General features: G+C 36.3%; 1 protein-coding gene across 3 annotated transcripts in view; it reads right to left on the bottom strand.

The window, feature by feature from the left end:
- Positions 1–17,889, bottom strand: part of wdfy3 (WD repeat and FYVE domain containing 3) — a 152,285-nt gene that overhangs the window by 59,424 nt on the left and 74,972 nt on the right. For all 3 annotated transcript variants that reach the window (XM_088910742.1, XM_088910743.1, XM_088910745.1), the window contains exons 14-23: positions 17,135–17,349; positions 15,243–15,355; positions 14,014–14,248; positions 10,040–10,140; positions 8,298–8,516; positions 6,986–7,167; positions 3,770–4,001; positions 1,417–1,577; positions 795–906; positions 75–265 (exon numbers count right to left, since the gene is read on the bottom strand). In XM_088910742.1, coding sequence (XP_088766868.1) covers positions 75–265; positions 795–906; positions 1,417–1,577; positions 3,770–4,001; positions 6,986–7,167; positions 8,298–8,516; positions 10,040–10,140; positions 14,014–14,248; positions 15,243–15,355; positions 17,135–17,349 — 1,761 coding nt within the window. The remainder of the gene's footprint in view (positions 1–74; positions 266–794; positions 907–1,416; positions 1,578–3,769; positions 4,002–6,985; positions 7,168–8,297; positions 8,517–10,039; positions 10,141–14,013; positions 14,249–15,242; positions 15,356–17,134; positions 17,350–17,889) is intronic.

Raw genomic sequence — 17,889 nt, 5'->3', positions numbered from 1 at the left:
GATTACACAAGTCTGAATGTTAGATGCAATACTCAGTAGCACAAACATAGTGGTGTTTTGCACACTGTGCCTACCTGGTAGCCTTTGATTCTCTCCATCTCCTTGCTGGCCAGAGGGTTGCTCTTTACAACACACACCAGAGCTTTCACTGCAGCATACAGCCCTTCCACATCTGATGCCATGGCAACCAAGCCAAGGATGGCAGCTGCCCCTCCAATATACTGCAAGTTTGTTGCAACTGGCTTTGGAACAAAAGCTCTTACACCTACAAGAGGGTTAAAAATAATTAGAACAACAAGTATCAATACTGTTGATGGTTTGAAAAAGAGAACTGGTTTGTCTGTATTTTAATATAATTTAATTTGTTAATTTTCACTTGACATTTTTTTAGCAATCAGAATATTCTTCACCACTATCTTCACATATATCTTATGTTAGCGTATAAATGTACAGCATACCAGGTGATAAGGTGGAATCCCATGTAAACACAGGAAGAACATACAAACTACACTGAGAGAGTACCCCAGGTCCAAATTTGAACCAGGGCCTCAGCACTGTAAGGCAGCAATGCCAACCACTGTTCTACCATGCCGTCCCTAGAGGCACACTCATTTAGAATCAGCTGTTCTTCTGCTCAAGTGAATCACTGCTTCCATCAGCATATCTGACCACATTCCCAGTCACTCAAAAGATACAATCTATTCAATAGAGCAATACTAGTAAATATGGTTTCTTGCTGAGTTCAGATGACAAGTTGGGAAATTTCATCACATTATTATCATCTTAACACTTACCAAGGTAACCGATGACAGCAGCACCAATAGTGCGCGCTGGTCCATTGAGATGTCCAGCAGAGTTGTGCAACAGCTTGACTGGAGTTGCATTTTCATGAGAGGACACTGCTAACTACAAAACAAATAGTAAAAAAAGTAAATGTGATTGCTTTTTATCAACACTGCTTTCAAGAAATGAGACCTGGGGCTTTTAACAGTTAAAGTAACAAATTTAGGTGAATTCTTAAAAGCTGTCAAAAAACAGTATCCGTACTGTGAATGTGACTTTATTACATAAAAATATCATAATCACAAATACAGAAACAAATCATTCTAGCTCAAAATCTTTGGATGTTCAAGGGCCTGTGTGTTATAGTGCTGAGCAAACACTGTTGCTTCTGTAAAACTGCTGTCGGTGCACTGTTCATTTCTCTAAAGTGCTCTACAGATGCAGCAGCCCAAGTAAACATAATTTGAATAGAAAATTAAAGGAGTAAAGATGTTTCAGTTGTTGATACAAAATCAACTTCCTTCCCCTGATGAGAAAAAAAATCAATAATTTAAAGTCAATTTCTGCAAGATGACACAAAATAACATGAATGGTGTTCATTTAACCCAAAGAATTTTAAAAGTGCAGCTTCACCTGCTTGGCAATGGCTTTGCTGTCCAGTTTGTTGTAGACCTTCCTAATCTTGGCCACAGTGAGTGAGGACACAGAGAGGGCATAAAGCCCAAAGGACACCTTCTCTTCAGGCACTAGGGCCACAGGGGATGAAGCAGCAGCCTCAGCCTTTGAGTCTTTACCTGAAGGATAAGCATTTCCTCAGGTCAGGTCATTTTATGGACGGTTTTCTTCACAAGATTATTTTGATTTTTAAGGTCAAAGGCAAAGTACAGTACATAACACAAACACAGTTTACTTTCCACAGATCCCATTCCTATTTATAGTAAAGCTGACAAGAGTTTAACAATAGATAACTAAAATGTACATTATAGGTATTACCTGCAAAAGATCAAGTTCGAAAGGGATTCTAAAATCCTTTTAACCCCAAATTGCATTTTGCATTGTATGCATTGCAACCTGACAGATTTAATTAAAAGTAAAATTAAGAAAACACTACTGTGTATAGACCTGGTTGCCCACGGAAATTTTAAATATTGATGTTACCGTGAATAAAACTAAAATGGAAATGAAAACTAAAATGTTAAATGTCACATTAACCCAAGTTATTTGTTATTTGTGATACTGAAAACTACCATGAGAACTACTAACTCGTAAAAGCATACAGTAAAACAGATATAATCAAATGTTATTTTTTTAGCAGCATGAGAATTCAAAGCAATACCGGGGATTTATACTTCTTTTAGGTGCCATAAATAAAACAGTCACTGTTCATGAATGGCACATTTCAGTTAGAAACTACAGGCTCGGGCACAGACATGGCCTGCACAAGACAATCAATAAAAATTGGTGAAATAATTGTTGAGATTTCTACTATTCAAAGCAATGTAGGAAATCATTTTTGGACCACACACAAGTTCCTTATTTTTGTTAATAGTGACATTCAAAGTTCAAACTTTCCATTATTTTTCTAATTCAATGTGATAGAGCATTCACTGCTATCAGGTAAGAGCACCATGCTAATGAATCAGATTTCATAGTCTCTCAGTCATGCTGAGTCTAATGTGATTATAAGTACAAGAACAAATATACAAAGACACTCGGTAAATGAAGAACGACATCCTTTATGTGGATCATGATGCAGCAGAAATACTCTGCTTCATTGCCACTGTGGTCCAAGTCTGAAGCATAACAGAATTAAACAACGGTGACAATTAATAACAAAATTAATTAAATGACAAATGCTCATTTAAAAACATATCAAGTACTTCTGTGATGAAAAACTGAAAAATGTCTGATCCAGTAAAGTACTTGTAAAACCCAATGCACATATGAAGTAAACACTGATCATTTTCAGTTGGAAGTCTGTCAGAGCCTGCAGAGCTACAAATACTGTGAAAATTATTTATCCTTCTGCAATTATAAGCTAATATCCAAATAATAAACCAAAAAAGTAGTAACAGGTTTTCATCCTAGAAAATATATTTCCATATCTGCATTCTTTTAACAGTACTTTTGCTGGTTATGAAATACATCCCAGAGCAATCACTTATAAATTGTCTCAGCCTACTACTTAAACGAGCCTGTCAGACACAAGACTGTCTAAGACCCCATTGAAGATAAGACTAACAATGAACTACAAAGTCATCTGGGACTATTACATTATGTAGTAATAACTCTGAATTTCTTTTTCCTGACAAATGTTTTATTCATATTTTAGAAATATAGATACGGAAAAAAATTAAATATCCCTAAAAATGAAATATATATTTTTGTAAACTTCCCTTTATTTATTTATTTTCTCTTGGCTGTGGCCAATAAACAATCTTAAACTATGTGGGTTTTTTTTCTAGTTGAAAAATAGGTCAAACACCTAATCAGAAGTCTTATGCAACATCGTAAATTAGGGAAAAAAAAACAAGTTTGCATGAATACATTGTATGCAGCACTGCAGACTTTTTTTGCATTTTTTAACTTACTTTACCTAATGTTCTCTGTTTTAATTATCCTAGTCTTATTTGAAACATTTGCAGATAGTTTAGTGTCTTCTGCTACCTCTCATATCTTCACAGCATATGCTTGTTTTAAGAACCACCACATTACCTCCTAAACAATTCCTGTCCATATTTCTTAATAAATAAAAACAACTGATTTGAAAAAAGTGAATTTCAATTAATCCGAAGGAATCTTCTTAAATTCGTACTCTTGACAGTCAAAGAAGAGCTCTAGACACAAAACAAATGTAGCTTAACAACACAGAACAGCTGTTTGAGACCAAAGGTCATGTTTTGTAAAAAATAAAATGACCCTTTTTTGTTTTCATTACAAGGTCTACTAGTCTTAAACAATGATTAGTACTGCATTCTGTACTTACATGGGAGGCAGACTGCCTGAAAGCTGCCCACATAGTTGGGTCCCAGTTCATATATAGTGGAAACGCTGGAAGCTGGCAGGACCTCTTCCAAGAAGTGCGTGGGTCCCAGACGCCACACCAGAGTGGAAAGCTGGCGCTGGGCAGGGGGGGTGCCAATGTAGCTGTATACAGTGCTGACCACCGGTGGGTTGGCTGAACCAGAACCTCCAGGTGTGCTGTGTACATAGTGGAGCTGGGGAGATTGCAATTACACAAGGGGAGGAATTTAATACTGAGAAAAATGCTCTATAAAAAATGAGTCGAAAATGGAGTTATCATCTACAGTACATTACAATTTTCTACTTGTTTCATATAATATGCTGTGCAAATATGTGAAAAGGCAATTGTTTCTGTACCCTAGGAGTGTGCAAACTTTAACAAAAACAAATGTGAAGTTTAAAAATGTGAGTTACATGAATTAGTTTAATACAGTACTGTATGCTTTATTGCTTCATCATAAAATCAAGAAATTTTAACCTGTTTAATTCCACTTTCACATTTGAATAGGAAAATCAGCCTTAGTTGCACATCTTTAAACATTGATTAATATTTAAAAACATTTAAAAGCATGGCAAAACTAAGTGAATTTCTACAAAGTAAATGCATGGATTGTCACTGTTCTCTGATTCCCCAGATGTAATAAAAAAAACAACATTTTAAATCATGCAATACTTGTGCATGTGACATGCAGCTGTCATGCTTGAATTAGAGTGCCATCTCCCCAAAGATCTCTGTCTGACTGACGACCAAAAGCATCATTCTCACTGCATTGGCCATAGACTTATTTTAGAAGCACCAGTTGTAGGTTTTTCACATCTTGGTTCATGGCGACAAATACTGCAACTTCACACAGAGGAGAATGAGAAAGTGTAGGCAGACTCAACTAATCTGCTCACCTTTAAGATACTCAGTTTTTGACAAGTCATAGGCATCACAGCCCTGTATCTGAGGTACAGTGTATTGTAAGGCAGTCCCTCACTGACAGCAACCCATAACTTCAAGAGGTTTGCAAATCTGAAGAGGTTGCAGAAGTCGCTGTGTGCCGAGAGCCAAAAGAGCCTTGTTCCTAAATTCCTACCCTAACCTCTGTGCACATAATCAATTGTGCAACCTCTCTTGAGGAATACTGGTCACAGAATTCTAATTCTAATGACATGACCCTGGTTGAAACCCATGATTTCTGGGTCTTACAGCTGGACCTGCACTCAGTTGAGCACCTTTGCCGGTTGAGTTGTAGAAGCAGACCCTCAGGCAAGATTCTCCTAAGTCTCAGTGCAACAGTGACTCCTGAGTCTGCACACGTGCAGTGATGTCAATGACAGATATGTTGCACTTCCTTTTTGCACTATCAATCCTTTCAGGCCCTTTTGGAGCAGCGAGCATGTTTAATGACAAATGGATCTGGCAGGTGTATGTCAGGGGAACATTTTTGCAAGATGAGGTAATAAAGAAAAAAAACTTTAAAACCACTCAAAGGAGCAAAACAATTCCAAACAAGAATACCAAGTTATCGAACAAGCTACATGGGTCTTCTGCAGATTTTTAAGACCATATAATGCAGTATTCCACAGGGAGAAAAAAAAGGATTTATTTCTGCTTTAAAACTTCACCTCCTTCACTTAAACACATTAAAAGAACTGACAAATATTTTGTTTCTCATTTTAAGTTTTAGAAATTTTAATATTACTCAAAAATTATAATCCCTGGAGTTCACTGGAAGAAAAAAGGATATGAAGAAAATCCTGAGCTGATGGAGTGTAGACATGACACTTCACTGTAAATATGGCACACCTAGTTCATGATGCCTGACAGTGATATTTGAACAGTATGAGAGTAAATATGAACAATCCAAGTAACTCTAAAAGGGCAAGTGGTGGCACATGTTGAACCTGCACAGGCTTTAAATTTATTTAAAATCTCATTTTAAAAATTATTTTAAAAATGCTGAAGAAAGACTTGACATTTTCATGCAAAGTGTCAGTTTTATTATTTTACAGTGGTCTCTTGATGGCTGACACAAAACACTATACAAGACTTGATGTGACCAAACTGTTCCCTATAGTCTGAGTATGTCACTGCAAGCTCATCAGATGCACAATTCCTCCCTAGACAGAAGCTTTCAGCTGTCTGACCACTCTAGAGTCCAAACGCCAATTGAAACCATCTCAGCTACCCTCATGTGCTTCTTGTCACGGAAAACCATACTGGTTTTATAATGAGATTTTTAGCCAACTTGGGAACATCTAGAGCACGCCAAATTTCATTTTCTTCTCTTCTCCTCCTGATGCAGACATACAAAAGCATTTATGTTTTATAACAGGCCACTGCAGCTTAAAATACCACTTTTTATTTAAGGTACGCAGCCTTTGAAATCTTAGTTAAGATTTAACCACTTCAAATTTAATATCTAGAATGAAGTGAAGAACTTGCATCTTCCTTGATATGTGGCACTGAATATTGAAGAAAAAACAGTAAATTTTGTTTCATAACAGGTGTTATTTTTTCAACTTTTAATATGTTTCTAGTATCTACTCAGAATCAAATGTAATTTCGCTGTTAAACTAAAAAATCAAACTGTTTTCTTATAATGATGCTATGGTGCTTGTGCTTCATAAGGCAATTGTTTATCTGAGCATATCATAATTATCTGCATATTATCTACACCACAACATTTGAGGTACCTGCATAAACAAGTAAAATGGAAGACACTAGAAAGAAATGTTTCTGCAGAATGACAATGATTTTATGACTTATTTGAAGGAAGGATTCTATTTTACTGGGTCTGATTTATTGAGCCAGCATAAGTGTTTGATGTTTGACAGCTTAACTCCTTTCCATCTACTGCATCACCTGGGTTATTTCTGCATTGGCTTTATTAAGGCGACAAAATTGTCAGGTTTTACAGTCATATGTAAACCCTCATCACCCTATTTAATAATCAAAAGATTGTCATTATATTTAATATAAATGCCAGGTAACACACTGAACAGAAAAATATGATTAGCCTTAGGAGTACCAAAATATATATCTGGGTCTGATGTGGGTCTAAGTGGTGCCAAAAACAAAGAAATGATTTGTTTACTAGGATAACAACAAAAGAAAAAGTAGTTTCTTAAGATCAATGAGACCTAGAATAACATACAGAAATTTAATAAAAGTTTTGTTTTTGGTCCATACCTTGACTGTGTTCACTAGCTGCCCATCTATGTAGAGGGTGGCAGCGCTGTTCTTTAACATGCCTTTACTCATCACCAACACTAGGTGATGCCACTGTCCCTCACTGATGAGATCTCCACAGCGGAAACGTGCACAGCAAGGAAGGATCTCGTAGAAGGAAGACTCCTCACTGAAGTCATCCACTGGGAAAGAAAAACATTCAATATAGAAAGGGTTTCACAAATACCAGGGCTGACTTCTATATAATGTACTAACTCAACATGAACAGACTGCAGTCACCATATTTTTAACACCAATTATAGTGGTACAGTAGAGTCTCGATTATCTGACATTCCGTTTTATACAATATAGCCAATCAACATGCTACATACTGTATGGTGCGCATGCATAATATTGTAGCGCCCTCGCCGGATGCTTTAGCGGCTGCACCGTCCCCAGCCTGCCGTGTGTGTGCGCATAGCTAAGTGGACGGTGCAGCCGCTAAAGTGTTCGGCAGGGTGCTACAATATTTTGCCCAACCCCATGCTGCTTTGTCTCTTAGTGCATCGCGTGCCGCCATTGACTTAGTTTTGCTTGCTCATTTGCGCTCGTGATTTATTTTTGTCTGTACATACAGTGATTGTGTTTTATTTTTCCTATTGTATTTTCCCTTAATATAATTGTATTATTTGAGAAACATGACAAGTGAGAAGAGAAAGAAAGTAGTTCTTTCAACCAGAATCAGTCATAGCGAAGGGTCTCAAAGTGGCACTAGCTTATGCTGAACAACAAGAGGAAGCAACTGCCACTGATGTCATGTTACTAAGACGCTGGCGAGACCTTGCCGCAAAGAAGAGAAGCACATCTGGGAAACAGATTCCAATCAGTCATTTCTTTAAATAATAACTAACAATAGTTCTATACTCTATTACTTTAGTATTACAGTAGATTAATAAACCAGATTTTATACTTATACTACGTTCCATTATTCTATGAATTGTCTACTCAGTTTCCGCATTGTCTGACATTTTCGATTATCCAACATACTATCGGTCCCATTTAGGTCGGATAATCGGGACTCTACTGTATTTGATACCAATATGTTAATAATCTCTCAATTCCATCCATCCATCTTCAGTCTACTTGTTCTAATGAGAGACGTGCAGGTTCAATTTTGTGTTACACAACACCACTAACTGACATTGCCAAGACTTTTTCATGACATTTATGAAAACAGGAAAGATAAAGCCCAGGCATGCTCATGCTAAAGGGTATTCATGTTAATGCTGAGCTGTACCACGGATCATTAGCCCTGAGCAGGCAGTGAACTTGCCATAGTTCTGCAGCAGCTCCTCCTTGGTGGACACGATGAGCGAGCGGTCCTTGGCTGAAAGAACAATGGCCAGGCAGATGTAGTGCTGCTCAGAGGAGGTGGCCCGGCGTACCACTGTGATCAGCCTCACAGGGTGGTTGTGGGGAGGACTACTGAAGCGCTCGATACAAAACCAGGAGGAGTATGTCAGACCAGAGGGAGGAGGAAACAGTCTCTCACCTGCCAAATACAATACAGTTTAGTTAGAGGCTAGAAAAATCTGGGCTAATGACCAGAAAATTGTAACAAATTTAAAAAATAATCATATTTTACTTTAATTTACTTATTCGATACCTCCTTTTTTTGAAGTGAAAAGCAAAACAGTAAACAATGCCTTAGTACACTGTGCCTAATAGTCACAAAAGTACTGTAGCTATTCTGGGCACAGTCTTTGTTCCATTGTAGACCAGTTTTACAGCTAGTTCAATCGACTTCAACTAATCACCTATAAGCCAGGGTTCCAGTGGACCTCTGAATAACAACATTGTGCTCCTCCATTTAACTAGAAGTAGCATGATCCTCTAAAAATTAAACTGAACACCTATCCTCTGAGAATCACAGCTGTCTTTGGAACTGTGCAGCTCCATGAAGAGCAGCACAATCCAATACAAATGAAAATGAAACACAAGACCATAAAAACCCTTTTTTTCACATCACTACCACCTACTATAATAGAGATCAGGTTCTTTTACAGAACCTGCAATTGTAAGGCAATTGAAACTTCAATGCAAAACCCATTTAATTCAATAAAAGAGTAACATGAAGGAAGATTGCTTGTGTCAGTATAAACTAAAATTCGAGATAGTTTTTACAGAAAACAGATGGGAAAGCAAAATAGGATAATGCAGATTTTACAAAAGAATACTTTTGAAATTAGGAGTCTTTTATAAAGACACGCCTCAATAATGAGCACTTAAAACTATTTTTTCCCATTGTCTGTGTAAAAACATGGCACACCAAAAGGGCTACTTCAAGGTTCTAAGCAAACCACAGGTGTTAAAAACCAGGATAAATGTTTTCAAACAGAAATGATGTCACTTTTAAATATAGGTCAGGGAACACAAGCTCCCATCTATATATAAATGACACCATCTGCAGACATTTCAGGATGATTTTAACAGCAGGAAACATTCAATTTCCTCTTAGGACTCTATGCCTACATCACTTCATAAATTCTTGATGATATTATTTACAGCGGCTTCTGGCTTTCTTGTGGTTGTATGAAAGATGGCATATTTAAATTCACATCGAAATACTTTACAATGAGCACAAAACCTGTCCACGAGAAAATAAGATAAAAATCGTGCGGTATCCATAACAAAATTCTACAGTTTGAGTTGTGATATATTTAAAAATATTAACAAAAGCATTTTCAAATCTTTATACTTTGAATAGACAAATCTAGGCAACAACAACCTTTTTCACATTTTTGTGATTATGTACTTGTACTATATAGTTTGATATTAGAAAATCAATAACTTTACTCTTGATACAAAATAATGTATGCATTTAGGATTAGCTAGCCAAAGATTATTAAAAAAATCTAATTCCTGTAGCCACAGCTGAGTAAATACAATCAATAAAACACTGAAGCAAATTCAATTCAAATTCAAATTGAGTTATACAATTGTGTTCTCAGAAAACAGAGATGTTTAATATATTCTGAAAAAGAATACATGATATTAAAAAATGCATATACTAACCATTTCCTATTCCACTGACAACAGCCCCGTCATTCACCCCAGATGCATTGACATTATTGGATGGTACATTGTGGGGAGCCAGACTGGGCAGGAAAAGACAGCTGTGTGATAAAAAGAGATCCATTAATTCCAGGTGTGTGCATAGTGCCTACAACAGTTATTCATACTGTATTATTTTTCTTATTAATTTCCTTCATATAGAAATGTGATTATTTGTTTTCTTTATACAGAAAATACAAAACATGTAGTATACATTTTAAATAAAGTGAATATAGAAATTATTTTTTCTCCTTTATGATAAGAAACCTTTTATAACAAACATTTGATATCAGATGTGCACACAGAAATTCAGGCTAGAACAATTTACAAAATGTACAGTGGTGTGAAAAAGTGTTTGCCCCCTTCCTGATTTCTTATTTTTTTGCATGTTTGTCACACTGAAATGTTTCAGATCATCAAACAAATTGAAATATTAGACAAAGATAATACAAGTAAACACAAAATGCAGTTTTTAAATGAAGGTTTTTATTATTAAGGGAAAAAAAAATCCAAACCTACATGGCCCTGTGTGAAAAAGTGATTGTACTACATTTTAGTAGTACATTTTAAATAAAGTGAACATAGAAATTATTTTTTCTCCTTTATGATAAGAAACCTTTTAGAACAAACATTTGATATCAGATGTGCACACAGAAATTCAGGCTAGAACAGTTTACAAAATGTACAGTGGTGTGAAAAAGTGTTTGCCCCCTTCCTGATTTCTTATTTTTTTGCATGTTTGTCACACTGAAATGTTTCAGATCATCAAACAAATTGAAATATTAGACAAAGATAACACAAGTAAACACAACATGCAGTTTTTAAACGAAGGTTTTTATTATTAAGGGAAAAACAAAATCCAAACCTACATGGCCCTGTGTGAAAAAATGATTGCCCCCCCGTTAAAACATAAATCAACTGTGGTTTATCACATCTTTGGAAAGCTGAGTTCAATTTCTCTAGCCACACCCAGGCCTGATTACTGCCACACCTGTTCTCAATCAAGAAATCACTTAAATAGGACCTGCCTGACAAAGTGAAGTAGACCAAAAGATCCTCAAAAGCTAGACATCATGCTGCGATCCAAACAAATTCAGGAACAAATGAGAAACAGAGTAATTGAAATTTATCAGTCTGGAAAAGGTTATAAAGCCATTTCTAAAGCTTTGGGACTCCAGTGAACCACAGTGAGAGCCATTATCCACAAATGGTGAAAACATGGAACAGTGGTGAACCTTCCCAGGAGTGGCCGGCCGACCAAAATTACCCCAAGAGCTCAGCGACGACTCATCCAAGAGGTCAGTAAAAACCCCACAACAACATCCAAAGAACTGCAGGCTTCACTTGCCTCAGTTAAGGTCAGTGTTCATGACTCCACCATAAGAAAGAGACTGGGCAAAAATGGCCTACATGGCAGAGTTCCAAGACGAAAACCACTGCTGAGCAAAAAGAACATAAAGGCTCGTCTCAGTTTTGCCAGAAAACATCTTGATGATCCCCAAGACTTTTGGGAAAATACTCTGTGGACTGACGAGACAAAAGTTGAACTTTTTGGAAGGTGTGTGTCCCATTACATCTGGCGTAAAAGTAACACAGCATTTCAGAAAAGGAACATCATACCAACAGTAAAATATGGTGGTGGTAGTGTGATGGTCTGGGGCTGTTTTGCTGCTTCAGGACCTGGAAGACTTGCTGTGGTAAATGGAACCATGAACTTTGCTGTCTACCAAAAAATCCTGAAGGAGAATGTCCGGCCATCTGTTCATGACCTCAAGCTGAAGCGCACTTGGGTTCTGCAGCAGGACAATGATCCAAAACACACCAGCAAGTCCACCTCTGAATGGCTTAAGAAAATCAAAATGAAGACTTTGGAGTGGCCTAGTCAAAGTCCTGACCTGAATCCGATTGAGATGTTGTGGCATGACCTTAAAAAAGCGGTTAAGGCTTGAAAACCCTCCAATGTGGCTGAATTACAACAGTTCTGCAAAGATGAGTGGGCCAAAATTCCTCCACAGCGCTGTAAAAGACTCATTGCCAGTTATCGCAAACGCTTGATTGCAGTTGTTGCTGCTAAGGGTGGCCCAACCAGTTATTAGGTTTAGGGGGCAATCACTTTTTCACACAGGGTCATGTAGGTTTGGATATTTTTTTTCCCTTAATAATAAAAATCTTAATTTAAAAACTGCATTTTGTGTTTACTTGTGTTATCTTTGTCTAATATTTCAATTTGTTTGATGACCTGAAACATTTCAGTGTGACAAAGATGCAAAAAAATAAGAAATCAGGAAGGGGGCAAACACTTTTTCACACCACTGTATATTTATATATACAAAATCCTGATTGTTGAAAGAAAACTCTTTTACTGTGTTTCGATTTATTATACTTTCTCAAATGGACTACAGATGTATCTGTCTGAAATCGTTTGATGTCTGTTTCATTATAACAAAAATATATACTGTACCTGGAATTATCTAACCAAATGAATCAACTTGGGGAAAAAAAATGGCAAACTTGGCAAAATGTTTCTCCTTGCCAAAAGGAGTCAAGTATATTCTTTCTAGCTACCCAACCATTAAATACTATCACCTTTCATTCTATTCCAAAGGTGCTAAAACGTTCAGATTTTTTTTTATATGCTTACTGAAATATATTCATATTTTTTTCTCACTTAATACAAATTCTACAATTTGCACTACCACCTTCTACATATAAGAGGCAAAGGGCAACTAGGAGATACAGTCTGAATAATTGTTGCAATCATTGTGTATTGCAAATGTGTGGTCAAAATATCTATCTGTAAGAACACAAAAACCAGCACTATTACAGGCAACAGCCAGTTAATGTATAGGGTTTTCATTCCTGTCATTCTGGTTGTGGCCAAGGAGGAAGATTTTTTCAAAGGAGCTGTGACCCTAAGTGTTAGTAGTGAGTCATGAATTCACAGAAGCATGGAGGCCCCTTACTCAGCCGATGATTCCCTTCAATCTCACATCACAGCATGAAAGAAAACTGTCACACAGTGACTCAGAGAAGAAATGGGATGAAACATCCTATAATTAGCTAAGAAGATTTCCCTAAAAAGACTGCTAGGCATTTTCTACTGGTTTATTAAAAGAATGTCTTCAGGTTCATTCTTCGCGGTAATTTACAATAGAATATCATAATATGAAAATGAAATTAACATTTTGTAAGTACAGGTGGCATGTCTTATGAGAAGTTTATTTTTAAAATGGAATAATAAATAGAAAAAACTGCAGGAATATGAAAAAAAACATAACTCATGAAGGGCCAAACCACTTTTCAGAATGACTACTATCTCTAAGATTTACAAGCAATTTACTTTGATAATCAATTAAGTGCATTTCAATAGATGGTAGTGAAACGTAACATTCACTACTTCTGCCATTTAACCAAACCTGACTATCTTTGATACAGGTTGGATTCTTATGGTTGAAAGACTTAATCATATTAGCTTTGTGTTTTATCAAATGGAAAATTACATAAAAAGATACAAGAAACAGTCAATTATTGAGTTTTGAATTAAGAATGACAAACATTTAATGAGAAAATGTGTATATTCTGAAGAAACTTTATTTTATAACAGATAACACTTTATAAAGATTAGTGAACTGAGGTATTAAATTTATATTTGTTTTCACTCCTATCCATCGCAGCAAACCTTTAACAAACTAAAAATAAAATTTCATCTAAACCAAAGGATAATTTTGTGTCGTTGCTGAAGGGTAAATCTACCTGGCTAAATGGCACATTTGTTAATACTTTAAAATGAGTGATGGCAGTGGTATAGATGAATCAATATGGCTCCAAAAACAATTCTCTTACTAACTGCAGAAAAAAAAGTATTAAAACACAACAGATTGCTAACTGTATAATATTTCCCTTATACAAGTCTGTGTTAAATAAATCCAGCTCACCCAAACCCTTCAAGAGACGTGTCAAACTCCACAAAGGCCGGGGTGACTGATGAGCCATGAAGTCTGATATCATGTGGGGTTGTCATAGAGACCAGGCACTTCACTCTGGTCAAAGGCACTGTGCTTCCTTCTGCTGATCTAACCAGACTTCTGCTTATTCTGTACTGACTGTTATCTTCATTCACAGTAAACACACTGTCAGGGCCAAATCCCTCCATGGACATTGTCATACTGTCTGGAAGAAAACAAACCCCAAAAATATAATTAAAAAATCCTCAAAACCATTTATTCATTAATCTGTGAATCTACTTACATCTGCTATCTACTTAAAATAGCACCCATTTCATGGGAAAGTAAGCTGTATATTCTCTTAGAAATAAAAAAATAATAATAATAAAACTAGCAGTTTAAAAGCACACATAAACTTGGCCAAGGTCACCAGCTACTTCATTGGGGTATCAAAGACGTATAATATGAGAATCTTTTATTTGCAAGTATGGAAAATATTTAGTACATTTTCAATGACAGGTTTTCAACTTGTTCAAAAAAGAAATGAGTCTGCAAATATCACTTCTGGAATAAATAATTTGAAGACATTGAAATTTCATTCACAGAATCAGATTGCAGAAGTTACTTTTATATCATAGCTCACCACTGTAACAAACACAGTTAGTTAGGCACTGCAAAAACAATTATCAGCTTTTTTATTTAAAACCAACATCCAGTGTTAAAGTGAAATTAATATTGATTTTGGAATTTCCACCATTTGTTCATGGATATTAAATATACTGTTAAATTTTTAAACTAAAATCTTGAATGTTTGTTGACCATTTTACAAACCAACCACACAATGAAAGGTTTTCTGCTGGGATAAACTTGAGAGCCAAATCACATGCTGCAAAACCACTGATCCTGATAAATTCCCAAATTTAAAAATCTAATTCTAATTAAATTCTAATTCCAATTCTAACAAACATGCTCCGTCAGTATATGTGCATTTTATTTTTTTGAACTTATCAGTGTTAGCAAATTGGGGTAGAACCAAGAATGAACAATATTTCCCCAATGGGTAGGCAAGTCTTCTTAACTGTCATTTCTAAAACCAGCTGGGTGAACACAAAAACCATGCTCTGTGAAGAAAACTGCAAAGTCTACAAAAGCTATTCAAATGGGATTGGTTTTTATGTGGTTTATTTTATTTTAATATTGAATAACCATTTTTCACTTACTCCTCATTTCAGCTTCATAACTCAGAGAACTTGGTTTGTGGACGCGGTACTGTTTCAGAAGCTTCTTGTCCCATGCCCCACAATTCAAGGGATTTCCCAAGCGAAGAAATTCCCTTTATAAACAAAAAAAAAACAAAGACTCTTTGCCGAAAATGCCTTCATGAAATATCAGTCATACCTATATCATACCTTTATCCATGAAGTAAGGTAATTATAATAAAATCTGATCTATTTCATCTAACAATGCAGTAGTCTTAGATTTTTTTTCCCCAATCAATAAGTAAACCAAACATTAGGGGGAAAGGGTACCTTTAAATCCATCTTGCAGTACATACAAGTACACAAATTCAAAAACTTATATGGCTTGACATTGGAATGGATAGGACAATTACACTGCATTTTTAAATACAATTACTTCAGAAAAGATCAATCAAAAACTTCAGAAATCCAAGTGCTGCCACCATTATGAGGATATAGCAAAAATTAGCTTAGACTGTGTTACGACCCCAAGTGTCTAGGGGTAAAGGGGTGTAACATTTAGGACAATTCTTTTGGAAGCAGGTGGGTTCTGGTGAGGGACTAGGAAGCGTGATAACAAAAGTGGGTGCCAAAGTGATTATTTTAAATTGAATTGACTTGTAAGACACGATAAAACACAGGGGTAAGGAACTAGAGTGGTGCCAAAGAAAAGAAAATAACAAACAAAATGGAGCTGGCTAGGAAAGTGTGGGAAATCTAACCTGACTACAAAAGAAAACCCGAAACACACGGTCTTCAGCGTCTTCAACACCCTAACTAACCTCCCCTGACTACCCAAAACCATACATGACAAATGGCACTCAACCGTACTAAACTAGTGTTACTAATACAAAGTCAACCAAGTGTGTAAAGTGTACCCAACAACCTAAACTAACCTTATACACAAAAGTTCACACAAAAACACAAGTGAACCAGGAATACAAATAAGGGAAAACAGGAGTAATCAACAGGAACAGTGTACAAAAGAACACAAAAGTTGAACATGTAACACGTTAGGGCAAGGTAATGGCAAAACAAGGATACACACACAAACAAACGAAAGTACAAAGAAACAAACAGAAACCAACAAAACAACAAAGCCGAAGCAATAACCAAAAGCGAAGCAAAGCGATAACCAAAACCAAGCGGGACCAAAGTCAAACTAAAGGCTTCTTCCTTCAGAAAACCTCCATGTTATATGCTGAATAAGATGATTGGCTGAGATGCTGATTGATGATGACATCATACTGAAACAGTGGTGTAATGGTGGGCTAATGGGGGAGGGAGAACAATCAAGGGTCAGCAGTGTGGAACATAAAAAAAAACACACAAAGACCACACACTGGGACGTAACAGACTGTAAAGCAAAGATGGGGAAATTTTCCTGTTCAAAGCATGCTAAACACTTCTTCGATAAAACACTAAAAAAACTTTTGGAGTCGTCTAAAACAAAAAAGACACTTTAAAAAAATATCCAATAAAATGACAAATGTTTCAATAATTATTTTAATAAAATATTTATAAATATATAAGCAGTTAAATCTTCTCCTTTCAAAGGAGTTTACCAGGCTAACAGCAAATTGTAATCTCCATTAAAGTGCATTTTTGTGGAGCTCTTTAAAAAAATGGAAAAGATCATGTTACTATTTCTCTTTTAGAAAGACCTCATAAAACATACTATGAGTACATTAAACTTGTTTTTAGGGGAAACAAAACTTCTACATTAACTTCCTGCTGCTCCAAATTCGAAGGTGGAGATATTCGTCTATCCAGAATTAGGATATTGCTAAATACCTAAAGACCATAATTTAAAAGCCTGACTTCTGTGGCAGTGAAGCATCTGCTAACAAACTGCTAGATACATGAATGAATACCTCAGGACCATGGGCTGCAAAGCCTGTGATGCAAGTCTCTCAAACATCCTCTGCAGCGGAGGGTGCAGCGGGTGATCCTCATCGGACAGGGCGCAGCTGCAGCGCTGGAGGAGCCGGGAATGGAGGCCAGCTTCACACATTATCTGCTGGTTCCTCTCAGAGTGGACCAGCAGCTGCAGGATGTTTGCTATGGCAAGCTGAAGGTCCAGGGCATGCTGGGAGATAACAGCCAACCGAAGTAACATAGCATTACTCATGTTTCACAAGGACTCCTTCACATTTTACAAAGCACATCTGCATGATCTTCCACTAACACACTTCTTATCATGTCAGGGATGCTATAAGGTGTGAACATATGACAGAAATACACTAGCAAACAATTTTTGTAATAACTTCTGGACTCTTGTCATTTCCTGACATCAATTTTATGAATTACTGCTCCTTTGTTAAGAACAGAATTCTTCTGTTTACTCTCCAGGTATTTTTAAAATCATATTTTGGTAGCGAACAGCTTTTAAAAAGGGGGAATATATGTTATATTTATAGCAGCAAGCTGACTTGCCACACAAAGATACACCATTTAGTTAGCTACATTATGACATTCTTCTATCTATAGAGCATTATCATTATCCACAGAGATTTTTGTAAAGGTATTTGCCTTCACAATATCAGGCCGAAGCCCCAGTTTGTGATCTTTTGGTTTTGGGTGTGATTATTTTATGAATACTTTTGGTGGAGGTAATTGCTGCTAAAGG

The sequence above is a fragment of the Atractosteus spatula genome, chromosome 3 (genome assembly GCF_055471065.1).
Source record: "Atractosteus spatula isolate fAtrSpa1 chromosome 3, fAtrSpa1.hap1, whole genome shotgun sequence".
In the NCBI taxonomy this organism is placed as follows: domain Eukaryota; kingdom Metazoa; phylum Chordata; class Actinopteri; order Semionotiformes; family Lepisosteidae; genus Atractosteus; species Atractosteus spatula.
This window is presented reverse-complemented; position numbering and strand designations above follow the sequence as displayed.